The 21,417-nt window shown below is 39.2% G+C and overlaps 1 protein-coding gene and 1 pseudogene across 1 annotated transcript in view; both read right to left on the bottom strand.

The window, feature by feature from the left end:
• Nucleotides 1-5,628, bottom strand: part of UBE2D1 (ubiquitin conjugating enzyme E2 D1) — a 39,242-nt gene extending 33,614 nt beyond the window's left edge. Inside the window, exon 1 of the mRNA XM_036265759.1 lies at nt 5,414-5,628. Coding sequence (XP_036121652.1) covers nt 5,414-5,437 — 24 coding nt within the window. The 5' untranslated portion in view covers nt 5,438-5,628. The remainder of the gene's footprint in view (nt 1-5,413) is intronic.
• A 14,661-nt stretch (nt 5,629-20,289) lies between these two features.
• On the bottom strand, nt 20,290-20,379 carry LOC118632811 (annotated as a pseudogene).
• Nucleotides 20,380-21,417: the final 1,038 nt, after the last annotated feature.

The following is a 21,417-nucleotide window of genomic DNA, read 5'->3' as shown; positions in this document are numbered from 1 at the left end:
GCTTCCTCCCCATAAGGACAACTACTAGAACAGAGTGCCTCTTACTACTGCCTAATGTGTGTAACTGAAGCTTCCTAGATTCATCCCAGAACCAAATTAAATGCAGAAAAACCTCAGCGTCTCAGAGGCCATCGAGACTAAGGCCAGAAAGAGAACCTGTTTTGCCCTCAGGCAGATGTTCTGAGGTGGCCTGAGGACCTCTCAAATCCCTGAATCTTGCAAATCTGGGTTCAATTATATATCCTAGTATCTTTTATTCCAGCATTACAGGGTAAAGAGGAGAAAGGATAGTATCTCCATACCTGTTTTTAATTAAATAAAAGATCAGTTCATCCGCTGTTTAAAAGGGGGGGTTGAGGGGATAAGAGGAGCTAATACATTGTAGACAACCATTAACTCAGTTTGATGGAAAGTATTAGGCTTATCATTTTGATTAGTAGCATTCGTTTTGTTAAATATGTTTTCTCTGTCTTTTTCAGGGAACTAACGTGAGTAAGGATGCTACTCCTGCTTCTGGAGGCAATCCCACATCCTGCTAGGTTTGGTTTTTCTAATATGTGCTTGGCTTCTTAAAATAAGCATAAAACAGCCTTATTTAGATCTATGCTATTTATTTCCACAGAGAAGGAACCTCAGAACTTAACTATTAATAGGTGATGTCGTCTGTTTACACCTTTTTTGTGATAAAGAAAAACACATGGTAAGGGGTGGGGGGGGCAAAAAGAAGACTGAGCTTAATTATAAAAATTTTAAAGCAGAAAAATTCACACAGTGGCTTTTTAGAAAAAGAACACTTTCTTCCTTGTATCTCAAGGCAAACCATTTATCTACCAAGCATAAATACTATGTTACTCCTTTAAAATGTTGGTTGTTTTTTGTTTGTTTGTTTGTTTGTTTTTTTAAGGTATATCCTTTACTGAAAGAACCTGGAGTCTTAGATTTAATCTTGTTATCTGAAAATCTAACATATATGTGCAATCTGAACAGTTGATTACTATTCAAAGCCACCATAGGAACTAAAGAGCTGCATCAATTCATAAACAGTTTTCTCAAATGAAAACTCCACAATGAAATGACATTTTTGACAGAATAACTCTTCTAAATCCTTTTGGAGGAGACAAGTTTTGTGATGGAACAAAGTGAATTTAGTCATATTATTTATTCACCATGTTAAAAGATCCAGGGTACATTACTTCAGAGCAGAGATTTACAATGTACATCAACACACTGAGTGATGTGTCAGTGAAAATGACTAAATATGCCAAAGTCTTAATTATAATAACACTTTACATTTGAGTAGAACAGTCTGCAAAGCACTTACATCCATAAACACATTTGACTCTGTATGTCCTTCAACTTAAGTACAATAGATATAGGATCTGGATAAAGAGAAGCTATTCTACTGAAATGGTTAAGAGCAGGGAATCTGGAGCCAGCTGTCTGGTTTAGAATCCTAGCACTGCCACTTACTAGATAAATTCAATTCTGAGTACATTACTCAACAACTCTGTGCCTCAGTTTCATCATCTATAAAATGGGAATAATAATCACTTCCACCTCTTAGGCACACTAAGTATTAAATCAATTAATATATGTCAAGCACTTAAAACAGTGTCTAGCACACAGTAACTATTATATATTATACACTCTAATTGTACTTATCAGCAGCATCATTGTATAGATAGGGAAACAAGCTAGTAAGTCACAGAGCCAGGAATAGAAACCAGATCTTCTTCTCCCATTTGAAGCTCCATCCACAGAGAGCTGGGTTTGTTGTTGTTGTTGTTTTAAAGTATCCTAAGGTTTTCTAGACTGATATAAACAGTTTAATGTTGAATTAAATCAAAAAAGTTCAGCAGCTCAAAACATTTATAAAGTTGTATTATAACCTATGTTTACATATAAAGTTAAATTAATTATTAAAAAAACAAATATTCTATTTTGGGGACAGAACTATACATTAAGGAATAGTTATGTCTAGTTATATTTGTAGAACAAAACTTTTGTTTTGCATTTCAAAAGACAGACCAAAAAGGCAACAAGTCTATCATATAATACCATGTTAATTACTTCAACTTCTTTATCAAATAAAAATAATCTACACAGAAATACAGTTAACCCTTGAATAATGCAGGGGTTAGGGACCCCAAACCTTGTGTATTTGAAAGTCAAATGCACATACAAGTTTTGACTTCCCCCAAAACATATGTTGTACTCAGTATTCTCAGGGGATTGATTCCAGAACCCACTGCAATACTAAAATCCATTGATGTCAAGTCCCCTGTATAAAATAGCATACAGTCTGCCCTGCATATCCACGAACTCTCAACTGTGGATCTAAAACAGTACAAGTGTTTATTGAAAAAAAAATCCGGCATATAAGTGGACCCAGACAGTTCAAACACATGTTATTCAAGGGTCAACTATATGTTAGAATGATGATAATGTCTGTACTGTATTTCCTTTTTTTTTCCTTTGGTTTTCAAAAACATTTCAAAATGATTTCCAAAAAAGTTTATCAAGATTTGAAAATAGTATTGATAGAAAAAAAACACTTAGAAATTAATTCTAGAAAATAATAGATGTCTGTCTTTTTTCAGACATGTTTTAGGTATCTTTCCTCAGACTTTGTTTAAACTTTTTCCCTTTAGTAATTTAGGTGACTGTGATAACATCTTCCACTGAACCTAAAAATAGGGCATGGGTGTGTAAATTTATGAGCTGACATGCCAAACTGGCACTAGATGTCTAAATTAGAATATTAAATCACTTAGCATACTCTCGTATAAAAATATATTTTAAGCATTGATACCCACATGCTTTGTATACGCTGTATACACAATTTTAATTTCAAGCATATTTAATATTTTCATACAAAGGAAAGAAATATGAAGTCATAAACATTTTAACATTCTCAAATATGTCAAATCACTTCTTAAGAGATTAACTTGGACAAAGTATTCCTCCACTCCAGGCCTTTGAATAATGTGGGTAGACTAGAACTCACAGGTTCTCGACGTTCTTTCCATCTCAACCCATCTGAGGGATTCAACATCTCTCCATTCACTGCAATGGGGACAGTCTGAAAATGGCCCACAAGTGATCCTGATACACTACCCTAGAAGCTGTGACCTTGCCCTCCACTCCACACCACTCCACTACTGCAGAGTTCTCATATGTTATGTACAGCTCTGAAGTCTGCCACTTTATGTACAGAAAAATCACAACCCCATGACTTGGAATGTATCTGACAGTGCCACTTTGAAACGCTTTAGAACAAGAGCTAAATGTTAATATGTATCTTCTTTTGTGGTACCATGCAAGATTCAAGTAAGAATCTGTACTGTATAGTGACAACATCAAGGAAGGCTTCATAACTACATATGGCAAATAGCACACTTTACCTGGAATTAGCTTCTAAGCAAGGATGTGGGTAAAGGAGGAGGAAAAGTAGATCGAATAAACAGTACCCCTTAAAGTTTGAGGAAATGGTTTGAACATGTGATTAAAGGAAAGGTGATTTGTGCAAATCAAATTTTCTGATAACAGAAAAGCAAAGCCAAAGATTGGCATGTAGATATGTGATATGATCCCCAAATACCAATTTTTGCAGGTCTGACATCAAAACTAAGTGATTTTTTAAATCAGTCAACTCTATTATAAACTAATAATGACTAATAACTATAAAAATATGGTTTGGGCATATGCTATATTATAAATATAAGTCAAATACATTGGCTTAGCATGGTGACTGATAATTGCTCAGTATGATATTTACAAATAGTGTCCTTTTTCTTTGAAGATCTACTTACTGTGGACAAATTCTACACTATTAAAAAGCTATTGTTTGTGCAAAATCTTATGTAAAATTCTCAAAACTAGGAAAGAAGGAAATGGAATTTTACAACTTTCTTGGAAAATGTGTGTTGTTTAAGTGTCAGTCAATATTACATCATCATTAATAAGTATACAAGGCATGGCAAAGATTCTGCCTGGGGCTTCAAAATTATGATTAATTATATAGAAAAAAATGTGTAATTGCATCATCTTCAAACCAGAAAATATATTAACCAATAAATGCTGATTATTAGCGATGTTTATAGTAAGAGGACCTCTAAATGGCACCAAAAATTAGAGTGATCCGCAGATTTGAACAACAACAAATGGGCTAGGTCTGAAAGTTGCTGTCCTCTGTACCAAAAGATGCCACCCATGGTTGAGGAGAGTACAATGTATACATCTCTATTCACTGCTCTATTGAATCATGCCTGAAAAACTTGATAAAAATTTTCAGCAGGCATCAATTTCTTCTGAAATCACTTACAAAACATGCTGTCCACTCTTGGCTTAACTTGCTGAATGCACTCCCAATTTAAAAAACAAATTCTCACTGTTCTCCAACTGTAAAACCTAAAACTTGTATTAGTGAACAGACCAATAACTCAACGCAACAAAAAATAAAACTGAACAAAAAGAAAATGCCCCAACCCCAATTCTGTAATATGTTCACATTTGAAACAGTAGCAATAAATAGTATGCAAGAGAAGACAATTTCATCACAGAGTTGGAACGGATAAATATTTCTTAAATGAATATATACATTTCTTCCTCATTCTATACTCATGTGTCAAAGCATCAAACAATTTAATTTGTGCCAGTTTCTGTTGTGTCTCGAACTTTATATATAAGTTTATCATAAGGGGGAAAAAACCTGTTTGGCTTGCCTCACCATGAATCACAGCCAGGAGGTCATCTTGTTGTGTATCAGCAACTATGTTTTCACTACAGCTATGTGACCTAAAGTGGCAGCAGGAGAGGCACCAAAATAGAAGGAGCAGAAGGCTTCTCCTGGCTTCTCGGCCTCATATGGGCTTTTCCAGCCCATTCGGGTATCTGAGCAAGAGCCAACCGCAAAGGAGAGAAAAAACAAACCCAACAGCTCCGAGGAAAAAGGCTGCAGGCCCACCACACCTTCCTTGCCCTCCCCGGGAGCCAGGGGAAGCAAGAACATAAAGAGAACGGGCTAAGAAAGAGCGAGGAGAAAACAGTATGACAGGGGCCAGAACTAGCCCTGTATAGGGCAACAATCCAGCGGCGACCGTGAAGCAAAGGTTTCGGGAAGATGCGGAGACGGAGGAGAATCTATCTCCCCACAGGAGCTGAGAGCGCAGGTCCGGCGCGAGCACAGCGGGTCCCCTGCCTCCAAGCACCTCCACCACCAGGACCTGCCCCTGCTCCCACCTCACCTGTCCAGTGCCCGCTGGCCCGGCCCGCGTCTCCCGCCCCGGGTACCGCCCCTGCCCACTCTCCCATCCTGTGCCCTCCCGGTGCGTCGCTTGAGACCACCGCCCGGGTCGGTGTGGGTAGGGGCCGAAGCCCGCCCCGCCGCCCCAGGCCTGTCCCCAGCACTCACTTTCTGAATCCGCTTCAGCGCCATGGGTCAGGGAGGACGGCGGGGACACCGGCCGGCGGGGGGCGGCTGCGGGGCTCGGGGGCGTGCGGTCGTCGCGGGCGCGGCTCGCTGGCTCCTAGGCTGGCTCAGATGGTGGGTCCCCGACTCGCCGCTCGCTGGCTCGCTCCGAGTGCCTGTGCCTGTTCCGTGTGCGCCCGAGCGCGAGTGTGCGCGAGTGTGCGGGCGGGGACGCCGGCGAGACTCTTTTGTTTCCGCTTTTGCTTCTGGGAAGGAGCCTGCGCCCTCCCCGCCCGCGCCCCGCCCCGCCTGGCACACTGGGAAGTGTAGTTCCAGCCTCTCCTCGGCGGTCAGCCTGCGGCGGGTCCGGTGACTCACTGCTGACCTCGACCCGGAGCCCGGGCTTACAACCGCCCGGGACTGGAGTTGGTCTCTGCAGTCTGATCGGGATCCAGTGGCTGTGCCTGGCGTACCCAATCTGTAAAACGGGGATAATAAATTAGCTCGTAAAGCGCTTACAGGAATTTCTAATCCGCTACAGCTGATCTTGTTATTTTTACAGATTTCATTCCCTTCTTAAATATAGAAATTTCTCACCCTCCACACAGGCACAGACTCATACCTACTTAGTTCCTATTGGAAAAGGCGCCTCCTCTATCCAGTGCTAATCTCGCAGGTCTGCTCCCTCTTGGAACTCGGAATTCTGAGCTTCACCTTCTCCATTGGCTCCTTCCCTTCTGTTGCTATACTCACACTCCTCAATCCCTCAATTCTTGTGATTTTGTGTGCTCATTAAAACGTGGCTTCTGCTCTCAGCACAAGCAGAGTCGATTTTCACCCATGTCACACGTGAGCTTCTCTGATCACCAAATCCAAATCGCTCCTTATTTTCCGTGGTGTTTTTTAACCATTTGATTGTGGGCCACCTTATGCTTTTTATAACACCGCCTCTGGCTTCGATAGCACCACAATAGTTGGATCTTCTATTTCCCCGACTTTCCCTTTTCTGTCAATAGCTCCTTTTCTCAAGAGTTGGAGGGCCTCAGAATTCCCAGCCCTGGTCTCTTCATCAATGACTTCCTAGAAGATAGACTGTGAGCCAACCTATGAGCTGGGAGGCCATTCTTCGCGATCGGAGAAACATGGGCTTTGTAGACTGACCGCTGTCCTGGAATGGAATCCCAGCTCTGACCCGCCACCGACTGTGTGACTGTGGCTAAGCCACTTAAACTCTCTAAGACTCAGTTTCCTCTTCTATCAATAGAGATAATAATCTCTAGATGGATTATTGTAAGAATTAACTGACATTAATATAGATAGATAATGTGCCAAACATCTAATGTGCCAAAGTACCTAATATGTTGAAAGTGCTCTATAGAAATTATTTACTTATTTGTTTTTCTCTGTTGAATGATGACTTTAAATTCTCTCTTTCCAAGCAAAATTCTCTCCTCAGTTTCAGGCTTGTATTTCCAAAAGCCTACTGGACATGTTCACCTTTCTTCCAGGAATCAGAGTTTGTTACTACAAGATGAGGGTGGAGGGAAGCTTTCCAGGAAACTCAAAACAATAGCTACCAGAGCATTCAAAAGGCTTACAAAGAGCAAGGGACAAAAACTTCACTCATGTAACTTAAAAGAAAATGTACAGGGGAATAGGATAGTGAAAGAATGCTAGAAATAATAAATGGGAACTTAATTTGGAAGTCTTTCATACCCTCCACTAAATAATAATAATGAAGAAGGGGGAGGAGGAGGAGGAAGAGGAGGAGATGGAAAAGAGGAACACAATGAGGATGGGTCTGGAGCCTGGCTACTCTTACTTTCCTTTTCACAGGGTCTCACTTCTCTCTGCACATTGGCCCAACCTCCTTTTTCCAGCTCCCTCTTAGCTTCTCTTATACATGGCCTGAGCTTGCACCACCCTTGGTTCACTTTTTGACACTTCCAGCAACTGCTCCTGCTGCTAAATGGCCAAGACTTTTCATCTCTGTGAAAGGAAGAATCTCACTGGTGCAACTCATCATCATTTTACTTCAAGCTATAAATGGTCAGCTAGGGAACAAAGTATAGATTGATGCAATCCTTGGTCCATACATGGTCCAATCAGCTTTGGAAAATTTGAAGTACTTTTTGGCAAAGAGGCATCTGAAACACACCAGCAAGGTCTTCCCACCCTACAGAGAGGTGTATTTGGCACCACTTTTGTACTCCTTCTTTTTTATAGGGAAAGCATGAGAATGACATTGTGAATAGCAGAGAAACATTTTGGACTGGGGCAGCAGCTGTTTCAGGGAGTTGCTTTCCCAAGCTGATAGCATTTGGATATCATGTCAGAAGTGAGGCCATGTTCAGCGAATAACATTATGAGGAAGCACTAGTTGCAGATAGCTCATTGCCAGGAAGCCCATAAAAAAACCTTCAGGGTCATTCAGTGTACAGTCCTGATCATCAAGCAACAGATTTAAAAAAAATACACACTCGAGCAGAGGCTATGATCACGGTATTTTTATTCAAAAGGCATTGCAAGCCCAGGACACTGCATTAATTTCTCCCTATTCCAGGATATCCTACATAGTGCTAAAAGGCACACTAATCCTACCACTCTACTATTTAAAAACATCTATTGGTTTGTGTCATGGAAGCCCAATGCCTCAGTTTAAGGCTAAACATACATCATAATTTATTTCTGAACTTTTTCATCTTTAGCTCATACACCATAGTTAATGTCATGTACCTTTGCACAATGCATTCTCTCCACACAGAATGACATCCCACCATTCACCAAACTCCTACACCTCTTCCAATGATATGTGTTTCATGAGACCTTCCTCTACCTATTCACTGAAGTAAATTTATTAATATTTATATTATTCTTTTAGTTCCAGAAGCAAGATATTCATAATTTAGGGGTATCGCTTATCTTATTCATGACTGGTTATCTCATTAGAACATGAATTCTAAGAACATATGGAAAATATCTTTTTTTTTAAAGCTCACTTGAGGACATGCTTTGAGAGAGAGGAAGGGAGAGAGGGTGGGAAGGAGAGAGAGAGAAAGAGAGAGAGAGAAACATCAATCAGTTGCTTTCTGTACGTGTCCCAATCAGGGATTGAACCCCAAAAAAACCAGAATCAAACCGGCAACACTTTGGTGCACAGGATGACACTTAACCAACTGAGCCACTCCAGCCAAAAAAAAAAAAAAAATTTTTTTTTTTAGTGCGTTAAAATTTGCAGGTGTTGAGGGGTGTGGAGGAAGGATTGAGCAAAAAAAGAAAGAGAGAGAGAGAACTCATGGACATGGACAACAGTGTAGTAATTGCAGGGGTAGGGGTGAAGGGAATGGGTGGAGGTGGAAGAGGGCATAGAGGGGATAAATGGTGATGGAAAAATTAAAATTAAATGTTTTAAAATGTGCATACAGTAAGATGCACATGTCTAAGTATACAATTCAATGAGTTTTGACAGATGAATATATTTGTGTAACAAGGCCACAATCAAGATGTAAAAACTTCTACCATCACATGAAGTTCCCTTGTGACCCTTTCCAGTCACTTTCCACCCCAACAGAGTACCACTGACCTGATTTCTGTCACTGTAGATCAGTTTTACCTGTTGTGGAATGTCATGTAAACAGAAAAATACAATACACACTCTTTTGTGTTTGACTTTTTTAGCCTAACATAATGTTTTTGAGATTCTTCCATTTTGTTATGTGTATCATAACAAATCTTTAAATTTTGAAAATGCTGAGTAGTATTCTGTGATATGAATAAACTATAATTTTTTCTCAGGTTGATGAACATTTGTATTGTTTCCAGTTTGAGTACTAACAAATAAAGCTGTTAGTACTATTTGTGTACATCTCTTTTTGTAGACATACATTGACATTTTTCTAGGATAAAACCTTAGAATTAGAATTACTGAGTCATAGAATATTGTATGTGTAATATCATACAGAAACCATCAAAGAGTTTTCAGAGTAGTTGTGTCATTTTAAAGTCCCAACAGTACTGTATGACTATTGTTTGTTTTACATTCTTGTCAACATTTGATGTCCATCATTTGATTTTAGTCATCCTCTTGGGTTTTAAGGTATCTCATTGTGGTTTTAATTTGCATTTCCCTGATGACTAATGTTGAGAACATTTTCATGGGCCTATGGGTCATTCCTATACCTTCTTTTCCTCATGCCTTTCCTATACCTTTCAAGTGGAGCAAAGTTACAATGGTTTTAAACCTTTCTTCTTTTGTAAAAGAGAACTTCAAAGCCATTAACTTCTCTTACATACTGCATTTCACAAGTTTTGATAGGTTGCATTTTTTATTTTCATTAGTTTTAAATATTTTTATTTTCACTTGTAAACTCACTTTGATCCCTCCATGTGTCATTTAGAAGTATTATGTTTAATTTCAAAATATTTAGGGTTTTTCTAGATATCATATTTTTATTAATTTCTAAGTTAATTATTTGGGGTCAGAGAACATACTCTGTAAGATTCAATCTCTTGAAGTTGATTAAATCTTATTTTATACCCCAGCAAATGGTGTATCTTGGAGAACATTCAATATGCACTTGAAAAAAATGTGCTTTTAGCAAGCTGCTGGTATAGATTTTAAGAACTGTCAATTAGATCAAATCTTTATCCTTAGTAATTTTTGTCCAGTTGTACTATCCATTACCTAAAAGAGAAGAGTAGTACATAAATCTTCAGCTAACTAGATTTGTCCATTTCTCCCCTCAGTTCTTTCAACTTTTGCTTTATATATTTTGAAGCTCTAGTGTTAGATGCATATACATCTATGATTATTATATTAGTGAATATAATTATATATTCAAATATAAATTCAAATCATATCTGTTTGATTATCTGACCATTTTATCATTTTAACAAAATTCTTTTTCATGTTGTAAAGAGAATTGAAATCTAATTGTATAATAATAGACGTACACCATCTTTGTGATAATTACTATTTACTTGGTATATTTTTTTCTATACATTTACTTTTAATGTATTTGTGTCTTTCTATTCAAAGTGAATTTTATTTAGACACATATAGTTGTACCCTCTTTTCAATCAGTCTGACAATTTCTGCATTTTAACTGGAATGTTTAACCATTAATAATTGATATATTGGGTTTAAGTCTACCATTATGCTATTTGCTTTTAATTTATACCATCTTCTGTTTCTCTGTTCTTTCTTTCCAGCTTTCTTTTTTATTGGTTGAATATTTGTTAGTATCCTGTTATAATTTTTAAATAGTTTTTTTTTTTTGCACTTAGTGCTTTAATTGTATTATCTCATTTAATCCTCTAACAACCCTATGAAATAGGCATATATTTCACTCTCTTAGATATAAGGAAAATGAAATACATAGAAGTTAAGTGATTTGCCCAAAATCTAATGGCTCTTAAATGGTGGAGCTAGTATTGGAATCTGGGCTTACTGGCTAGGCTACAGATTTGTGATTTAAAAACAACAACAACAACAACAGACAACAGACAACTCATGCTTAAATAAAAGTTGAAAGTATAGTAGAAAATATTTTTTCCTGAACAATATTAGAGTAAAAGGTAATCAAGAGAGTGACTATTCCATTATGTTCATAGGTCCCACCAATGCTCAAGGTGGAGAATTAAACAGGACAGAAATAGAAAGTTAATACAGAGACTAACTCATTCTCCCAGACTTTCACTTCCTATCCACTTCCTTGTCAGACTATGGAGTTATACTATAGGGATTTAATTATTTTAGCTAGATGTTTTGATCCCTATTAAACTATAAACATTTAGCCAAACAATACTAATTATCTACATAAGATTAGTAAGAATTATTTATGAATTCTTTCTCCGATAAGAGGGTAAAATGTGTTTGTAGAGTGAACCATGCTGGTATTATGGTTGGTAAAAAAAAGGGAGGAGCAGGATGGGAATGGGGGCCATTGCCAGAAATGGCAGGTTAGGTAAAACTACACTCTCACAGCAATTAGCTATTAGCTATAAACTTGTGACTTAAATTTTATCCATTGATGCATCAAGAAATACCTGTTTATTCTTAGCTCAGCTTCTGCCTCACAGAAAGGGGCATCTTAAAGTCATACCTTGATTTTAAATCTATTCAATATTCAAAGAATTTAGGTTATTCAATCAATTGATAAACTCGAATTAACCCAAGCCTTTGCATTTTTTTTTTTTTTTTTATCCTCACCCGAGGACATTTTTCGATATTTTGTTCAGATAGAGGGAGAGGGAGAGAGAGAGAGAGAAACATCAACGTGAAAGCGACACATCGAGTGGCTGCCACCCGCACAACCAACCAGGGCCGGGGACAAACTGCAACCGAGGTTCACGCCCCTAGCGGGAACCGAACCCGGATCTCTCAGGTCCGCAGGCCGACGCTCTAACCGCTGAGCCAAGGCGCATTTTTTAATTTGAAAAGTTGTCCCAGGTAGGGAAACAACCTGAGCCTTGCAAAGGGTAGACAGGGTCATGCAAGCCAAGGTGCTTGAAAACTAGGAAACTAAGAAAAGTTCAGATTTCTGTATCCCAACCAAGGCTGGGAATCTGAATCTTAAAACTGTGATTCCCTCCTTCCTTCCCTTCCTATTTGCAATTTTACACCATGTACATACATAAGCAACATATAATAGTTCAAAGATTTTTTTGTCTCTTGTTTTTTCTCCCAGGCCATGGTTTCAAAATGCGGTTTGTAGTCAAATACGTAATCAACTTTAAAATAATTTAAAAATACGTCCTGGCCAGTTTGTGTCATGGGTTCAATTCCAGTCAAGGACACGTACTTCAGTTGCAGCTCATCCCTGGCCCTGGTCAGGGTCGTGCAGGAAGCAACCAGTCAATGTGTCTCTCTCACATTGATGTCTCTCTCTCTCTCTCTCTCTCTCTCTCTCTCTCTCTCTCTTCCTTCTTCCCTCCTACTCTGTCTGAAAAGAAATGGAAAAATATTCCTGGGTGAGAATTAAAAAGTAAATAAATAAATAAAAACAATAATACCTAAAAATAATAATAATACCACCAGACACAGAAGAAATATGATGAAGGAAATAGATAATCTTTACTTTCAAACAGTGCATCAAAATTCTATGGTATGGCCTGGCCGGTGTGGCTTAGTGGTTGAGTGTCGACCCATGCACCAAGAGGTCTCCAGTTCGATTCCTGGTCAGGGCACATGCCCAGGTTGTGGGCCCAATCCCCATTGGGTGGCATGTAGGAGGTGGCCAATTAATGTTCCCTTTTATCAATATTTCTATCTCTCTCTCCCTCTCCATTCCTCTCTCTCTAAAAAGCAATAAAGAAAAAAAATGTTTTTTAAATCCTATGTTATGGGGGGGGGAGGGTGCAAGTCTTACTAGAAATGAAGATTTCTGACCATCAGCCACACTATCAATAAATAACCTTTGCCCCCAGAATTACCCTCTATTTGGGGCATTACATTGTGCTACGTGACAAAGATTAAGCAAAAGATAGATTATATTTGTTCCTACCTTCCATAAACTTAAAATCTAAAATGGGAGGAAGATATAAAAAATACATATGAGATAAATAAGTAGCAGTGCAAGATAATATTCATTCATTCAACAACAAAATTACCTGGGAGCCAAATAAATGTTGCAGGATAAATTAAATATTCAAAAGGGGCATTACTGTGGACTGTTGAGTAAAGGAAACTCCTGTAGAAATAATAGAACTTGAATGGAGGGAAACATTTAGATTAGAACAGGAATAGGTGAAGGACTTTCTAACATAAGGAAATTAGCATGAAATGTTCCACATGAGGCCAGGTTTCCTATTGGGAACTAGCAAGGAATACAACTAGTTACATTCAATGATTAGGATCAGATAGTGAAAGACATTGACTGCTAGGTCTAGAAGTATGAAGTTGAGCCTAAATGCAATAAGAGGAAGTTTTGATTATGAAAGTGGTAGGTGACAATGATATGTTAACAGTTTAGTCTAATAGAGGGACATAGGATGGACTAGATGAAGAGAAGATGGAGAAAGGGAAACAAGATTAGTTGCTATGGCAGTATTTAGGGCCAAGATTATAAGGGTTTATATGAGGATAAGAGGACTAGAAACACAAAGAAAAATCTTTTGAAAAAAGAAGCCGTGGAATTCGGCTATGATTAGATAAAGAAACTGAAAAAAGAAGAGTAAGTTTGAACTGCAAATTTATGAGAAAGAGTGACTGGGGAAAAGGTGCTAATATTGCTGCTCTTTTGGAGAGGAGATAGTAAATTGAATTTAGGACATATACAGTTTGAGGTTATCAAACATAATGGGTATCAAAAAGAAAATGCCCTGATAGTAGAGACATGAGACTGAAAATACAGATTTGAGAGCAAGCATGTGAGAAGATGAACTTGAAACTGCAAAATACAAATTGCTGCCCTGGTCAATGTGGCTCAGTTGGTTGAGCATCGTCCTGTGCACTGAAGGGTTGAGGGTTTGATTCCCGGTCAAAATAAATAAATATATATAAATTGCTCCCTAAAGGAGTAGGAAGGAAACAGAGAAAGTAAGACACTAGAAACTGAATTCTGGAAAATAGCTATCGTATAGGAGTAAGGAAAAGAAGGGTTAGTGGTGGAAAAGAAGGTAGAAAAAGTTCTGTGTGGTGAAAACCAAGGGAAGCAAACAAGTCAGCTGACGCTCAGGAAGGCTCAGGAAATCAAGCTCTGGTTCCTTGGAAGGAGAGCGTAAAGAATTAACAAGAGGATGGAAGTGTGTATAAAAGTCTGTATTAGCCCTGGCCAGTTTGGCTCAGCGGTTAGAGCGTTGGCCTGCGGTCCGGAGAGACCCGGGTTCGGTTCCCGCTAAGGGCACGTACTTCGGTTGCAGTTTGTCCCCAGCCCTGGTTGGTCGTGCGGGTGGCAGCCACTTGATGTGTCCCTTCACGTCGATGTTTCTCTCTCTCTCTCCCTCCCACTCTATCTGTACAAAAAATGGAAAAATATCCTCGGGTGAGGATAAAAAATAAAAAAATAAAAATAAAAGTCTGTATTAAAAGGATCTATATAGACCTTTACTTTACACAATATACAAAAATTAACTCAAAATGAATGAGAGACCTAAACATAAGACCTGACACTATACAACCCCTGGAAGAAAACAGAGTAAAAGTCTGGTAACACTGGATTTGGCAACAATTGCTTGGCTATGACACCAAAAGTGCAGGCAACAGAGAAAAAGTAGACAACTGGAACTATATCAAACTTACAAACTTTTGTGCAGGAAAGAAAACAATCAACAGTGTGAAAACACAACCTATAGAATGGGAGAACATATTCGCATGTATATGATAAGAGATTAATATCCAGAATATACAAAGAATTCCGCAACTCAACAACAAAAACCAAGTAACCAAATTGAAAAATGGGCAAAGGATTTAATAGACATTTCTCTAAAGAAGATATACTGATGATCAACAAACATGAAAAGATGCTCAACATCACTAATCATCAGGGAAATGCAAATCAAAACCAAATGAGACATCTCCTCACATCCATGAGGATGGTCGCTATGAACAAACAAATCAAGAACAGAAAATCACAAGTGTTGGTGGGGGCGTGCAGAAAAGGGAACCCTTGTGCACTGTTGGAGGGAATGTAAATTGGCACAACCACTATAGAAAACAGAATGGAGATTCCTCATAAAACTAAAAAAAGAGCCTGGTGGTGTGGCCCAATGGATAGAGCATCCTCCCATGGCCTGAGAGGTCCTAAGTTCAATTCCCAGTCAGGGCACATGCCAGGTTGTGGCCATGGTCCCCAGTAGGGGGCGTGCAGGAGCCTATCAATGTTTCTATCTCTCCTTTCCTCTCTCTCTAAAAAACCAATAAAAACATATATATTTTTTTTTTTTAAAAAAAGAACTACCATATTATCAAGCAAACTCACTTCTGGTTATATATCCAAAGGAAATGAAAATAGAATATTGAATATATATATATTGAATAGATATATAGATATGCCATGATATGTTCATTGCAGCATTATTCACAATAGCCAAGATATGAAAACAACCTAGGTGTCCATCATTGAAGAAATGGATAAAGAAGATGTGATATATACATACAGTGGGATATTATTCAGCCACAAGGAAGAAGAAAATCCTGCCATTTGTGACAATATGGAGGGAACTTGAGGCATTTTGCTAAATCAGATAAGCCCGACAGAGAAAAGCAAATACCATGTGATCGCCTTTACATGTGGAATCTAAAAAAATAAAGTCAAACTAATAGAAACAAAGAATAGAAAAGTGATTGCTAGGGCCAGGGGTGGGGGAAATACCGAGAGGTTGGTAACAGGGTACAAGCTTTCTGGTATAAGTTGAATAAGATCTGAAGATCTAATGTATAGTACAGTGACTATAGTTGATAACTCTGTGTTGTGTAACTGAAATATGCTAAGAGAGTAGAACTTATATATTATCACATGAATAAATAAAAGTGAGATGATGAATCAATTAGATGGGGGAATCCTGTCACAATGTATACATATATCAAATCACCACGAAGTACACTTTAAATATTGTAAAAATTTATTTGTCAATTATACTTCAATAAAGCTGGGGAAAAAGGCATACATCAAATGGAGTTAACCAGTGCTTACCACACACACTATGGGAAGTTTGCTGGTGAGAGAGACAGGGGCATGAAATTGGAACTAAAAGAAGCCTGGTAGTGTTTTCCAAATAAGATCTCTTCATGATTGAAGACAGACATGAAAAAATTAGTAGGTCTATTATTTAAATTTTTTTTTCCTTTTTTGATTTTACAGAGAGGAAGTGAGAAGGAGAGAGAGAGAAACATCAATGAGAGAGAACAATGATTGGCTGCCTCCTGCATGCCCCTCACTGGGGATCAGGCCCACAACCTTGGCATGTGTCCCGACTGGGAATCAAACTGGCAACCTCCTGGTGCATGGGTCGATGCTCAACCACTGAACCACACCGGCCAGACAGTAGGTCTATTATTTATTGCTTCAAAAATAATACTTTAACACTTAGCTGCTTAGGTCAGCAATCAACATTCATTATATCACGTCGTTTCTGTGGGTCAGGAATTTGGGAGCCTCTCAGCTGGGTAGTTCTAGCTTGAGGTCTCTCATAAAATTGTTGTCAAAATGTCAGCCAGGATTGCAGTCATCTGAAGGCTCTACTAGAGGAGGAGGATGGTTTATCATGATGGCTCACTCACATGGAACATAGCATGGTCTCTGTTTTTGGCCAAAGAAAGGGTTTGATGAAAAGATTAAGGCATTCCTGGTTGAGTGTGACTGGTAGGAGCAGGGCATATGCCAGGAGTCCACTGTCTACAGTCCATGAAGTTGGCCGTGGCCCTGCTGGAAACTACCACTAGCTCTGCTCTCTCTGGAATGGATGTTACCTGCTTTCTCAGGTACTGCTGGAAACAGCCTGCTGATTGCCAATTTTGCTTCTCCTCCACCTGTATTCCACACGAAGACATGTTTGTCTGTGCAAATATAAGAAGAGCTCATTTTTATTTTCTCTGTGCTTCTATGAGGCTGTGTCGTCAACCGTTCTTGTCTGCAGAGGGCCTCCCTACCCAAGAACTCTTTTGAACTGTGAGTGCCTTTTGGGGGGCTTATGAGAACTCTTATCTGTCCTGGGACAATTCTGAGCATGTAGGCCACTATGGCCTTCAGATACAACAGGCCCCTTTCCCCCCATGACTAATTGTCCCATAACTATAAAACCAGAATCACCAGGAGGTGGAGCTCAGTCAAGAAAGTTGGGATGGCACAGAACAGGTGTTTGGCACACATGTAGCTCAAGCATTCTTCATTGTGAAGTATTTCCAGAATAGCTGTCTGGATTGTTGGCTTGCAGATTCTGTCCCTACCCCCGCCTCCACTAACTGTCCAGCTACAGGCCATAAGATTTCAGGGAGACCATTCCCGTGCTGAGGCGTATGGTTGATGTATAAACTTCCTTGTCCCCAAGTAAATATCCATAGAGTTAGAACCCAGTGTTGAATGAACTTCTGCTTGAAACTAGGCTAGAATCATGATTTGAGACGGGCACAAAGCAGAGAGCCTCAGTGACTGTGAGGGCAACCATAAATTGTCAGGAGCGACAGATGGGTGCTTCCTTCAAGGGTGTTTCTATTATGTGTAGCTTTCTATGACCATTTCCTTTGATGCCGTTTCTGTTTATATAGTAGTCTATTTGTTTTCATTGTTAATAAAAACCAATGTTGAATACTGAATAGCAAGTAGAAGAATGTTTAAACATTTGTTCGTTTGTTTGATAAGGTATGAGAAGAAAAAGCCTTCTGTGGTTCTACTCATAATCTATTTTAATAAAGTAGTGAGCAGCCCTGGTGTATGAGTCAGGGTTCTCCAGAGAAACAGGACCAATAGGATATATACGGATATATAAGAGGAGATTTATCATGTGATTATGGAGGCAGAGATATACCATGTTATGTCATCTGCAAACTGGAGAGGAGAACCAGGGAAGCTGGTGGTGTAATTCAGTCCACGTTTGAAGGCCTAAGAACCATGGGAGCCTATGGTATAACTTCCAATCCGAGGTCAAAGGTGTGAGAAAGGAGAGGGAAATAGGGGAGCATTGGTGTAAGTCCTTAGGTCTGAAGGCCCCCAAACCAGAAGATCTGATGTCCAAGGACAAGAGAAAATGAATGTCTGAGCTCAAGAAGAGAGAGAATTAGTCCTGGTCAGGTAGCTCAGTTGGTTAGAGTATCGTCTCCATACACCAAGGTTGAGAGTTCAGTCCCCAGTCAGGGCACATACGAGAACCAAATAATGAATGCGTAAATAAGTAGAATAACATATAAATGTTTCTCTCTCTCTCTCTCTCTCTTTCTCTCTCTCAAATCAACAAATAAAAAAATTTAAAAGCCCTGGCCAGTTTGGCTCAGCAGTTAGAGCGTCAGCCCGTGGACCGGAGAGTCCCAGATTCAGTTCCTGCTAAGGGCATGTATCTTAGTTGCAGTTTGTCCCTGGCCCCGGTTGGGGTCGTATGGGTGGCAACCAGTCAATGTGTATCTCTCACATTGATGTTTCTCTCTCTTTCTTCCTCCCTCGTTCCCTCCCGCTCTATCTCCAGATAAATGCAAAAAAAAAAAAAAAACACAAAAAAAATTAAAAGAAGAAGAGAGAGAATTTTCCCTTCCTTCACCTTTGTTCTATTTGGGCCCTCAGTGGATTGGATGACACCCACCTACATTGATGAGGGTGGATCTTCTTTATTCAGTCTAGTGATTACCCTCACAGACCCCTCAGAAATAATGTTTTACCAGTTATCTGGGCATCTGTTAACCCAGTCTAGCTGACATAAAATTAACCACATCTGGGTAGCTAGAACTCTTCTTAAACAGAGCAACTGAATCACCTCACTCTGCAGCATAGAGCCCAGCAGATGAGCGCCTGAGTGTGGTATTTCACTGAAGTTCCAGAAGTTAGGACTGGGATTATGGGAGCTGGGATGAGGTGGTGGGGAGGGCAGACAAGAGATGAGGCTCTAGACCTGGCTCCTCTCACCCTCAAAAGTAACTGGAATAGATCACTATTTACCTGTTTGTCTGAACTATCTGAGTGGACTTGGTTGTTTTCTCACATAAAAATTGGTTTAATAGTTCCTACATTGAATAATGAAATACGATCATGCTTGCAATGCACTTAGCACAGTGAAGGTAACGTGGGGCTTTTCAGAAGCATCTTAGCTGCTATTGTGTTTGGATTCTGCTTTAGAATTTGTTATAAAGAATGGTTCCTAGTACTTGAAAAACAGGCTTGGAAATCACTGATTTGGTCCATATTCCTCATTTTAAAAAAATGTTTTGAAAAATTATATAACTACCACATGCATTTATTTGTAGAATGTTTTTAAAAGAAGCAACAATAACAATTTCAAGTGCCCTGAATCATGGCTGGATGTGCTTTCCTGCAAAGCCTAATAGGCTCTAATCAACTATATAATCAATTATGAATGACAAGGATTCCAAACGCCAATCTGCCAGGAGGACCTTTATATATATCTTGTGAAAAGGCAGGTGGTTACTTCTGACTGCCAAAGGGAAAATAAGATAAAGTGTGTATTCCTAATTCTTTTTTTTTTTTTAATCCTCACCCGAGGACATTTTTCCATTCTTTGTTCAGATAGAGTGGGAGGGAGAGAGAGGAAGAAAGAGAGAGAAGCACTGACTTGAAAGGGACACATCGAGTGGCTGCCACCCACACGAGGGACAAACTGCAACCGAGGCACATGCCCTCAGCAGGAACTGAACCTGGGTGTCTCTGAACCGCAGGCCAACGCTCTAAGTGCTGAGCCAAACCGGCCAGGGCTGTATTCCTAATTCTTATCTGTACTTCTTTCTTCTTTTCAAAACGTTTCCTCTCCAATATCCTTCTCATATATATTTTTTAATTCTCACCCAAGGATATGTTTAATGATGTTTAGAGAGAGATGAAGGGAGAGATGAGAGAGAGAGAGAGAGAGAGAGAGAGAGAGAGAGAGACAGAGAGAGACAGAGAGAGACAGAGAGAGAGAGAGAGAGAGAGAGAGAGAGAGACATCGATTGGTTACCTACTGTACGCACCCCAACCAGGGATCAAAACTGCAACTTAGGTACGTACCCTGACTGGGAATTGAACACATCACCTTTTGGTGTGTATGATGATGCTCCAGCCCACTGAGCCACCTGGCCAGGGCCTTCTCTATTTTCTTTTCTCTTTCCTTTCCTTTTCTGCCCCCCCCCCTCCGGCACCCAAGACTGCAAGGGGAACTTTGCTTAATTCTAAGGACGATAAATTCAGCATTCCTTAGCCTTTAAAAACCCATGCTTTCAATTTTTTTGTTGTTGTTCTTTACACTGTACTAGGCTAGAATGGATCACCTCAGTAGCTTCTGAGGGTAATGCAGTTCTATCACCACAATTACTTTAGCATACCTGTATGCCTTCAATCTTAAAAAAGAAGGAAATTAAGACACATGCTACAAGCTGGATGAATCTTGAGGACATTTTGCCAAATGAAATAAGCCACAGAAAGACAAATCCTATATGTTTCCACTTATTTGAGGTATCGAGAGCAGTCAAATTAATAGAAACAGAAAGTAGAATGGTGGTTTCTAGGGGCTTGGGGAGGAGAGAATGTGGAGTTGTTGAATGCAGATTCCATTTTGCAAGATGAAAATGTCTGGAGATTGATTGCACAATGTGAATGTACTTAACACTACCAAACTATATACACTTAGAAATAGTTAAGATGGTAAATTTTACATGTTTTTTTTTTTTTTTTACACCACAATTTAAAAAATATATGTCTTATTAAAGACAAATGCCAGAGAAGATGTGGACAAATGGGAAGTCTTATACATCGTTGATGAGAATATAAAAACGTTATAGCCACTTCAGAAAAATACTTTGGCAGTTTCTTAACAAAAACACAAACTTTACCATTTGACCCAGCAATTTCATACCTATAAATCTATCCCGGAGAAATAAACATACGTTCATAAAAAGAAATGTACAGCCCTGGCCAGTTTGGTTCAGCGGTTAGAGCGTCGGCCTGCGGTCCTGAGAGACCCGGGTTCGGTTCCCGCTGAGGGCATGTGCCTTGGTTGCAGTTTGTCTCCGGCCCTGGTTGGGTCGTGTGGGTGGCAACCACTCGATGTTTGTCTCTCTCTCTCTCTCTCTCCCTCCCACACTCTATCTGAACAAAAAATAGAAAAAATGTCCTCGGGTGAGGATAAAAAATAAATAAATAAATAAATAAATAAATAAAATAAAAAGAAATGTACATAAATGTTCACAGCAGCATTATTCATAATGGCCCCAAACTGGACACAACCTAAATGTCCATCAACTGGTGAATAGATAAACTGAGTGTGGTATGTCCATACAATAAAATATTCTTTTTTTTTTTTTTTTTTATCCTCACCCGAGGACATTTTTCCATTTTTTTGTACAGACAGAGTGGGAGGGAGAGAGAGGAAGA

Source organism: Molossus molossus, unplaced genomic scaffold (assembly GCF_014108415.1).
Source record: "Molossus molossus isolate mMolMol1 unplaced genomic scaffold, mMolMol1.p scaffold_m16_p_17, whole genome shotgun sequence".
NCBI lineage: Eukaryota > Metazoa > Chordata > Mammalia > Chiroptera > Molossidae > Molossus > Molossus molossus.
Note: the sequence above shows the minus strand (reverse complement) of the source record. Positions and strands in the feature narration are given on the sequence as shown.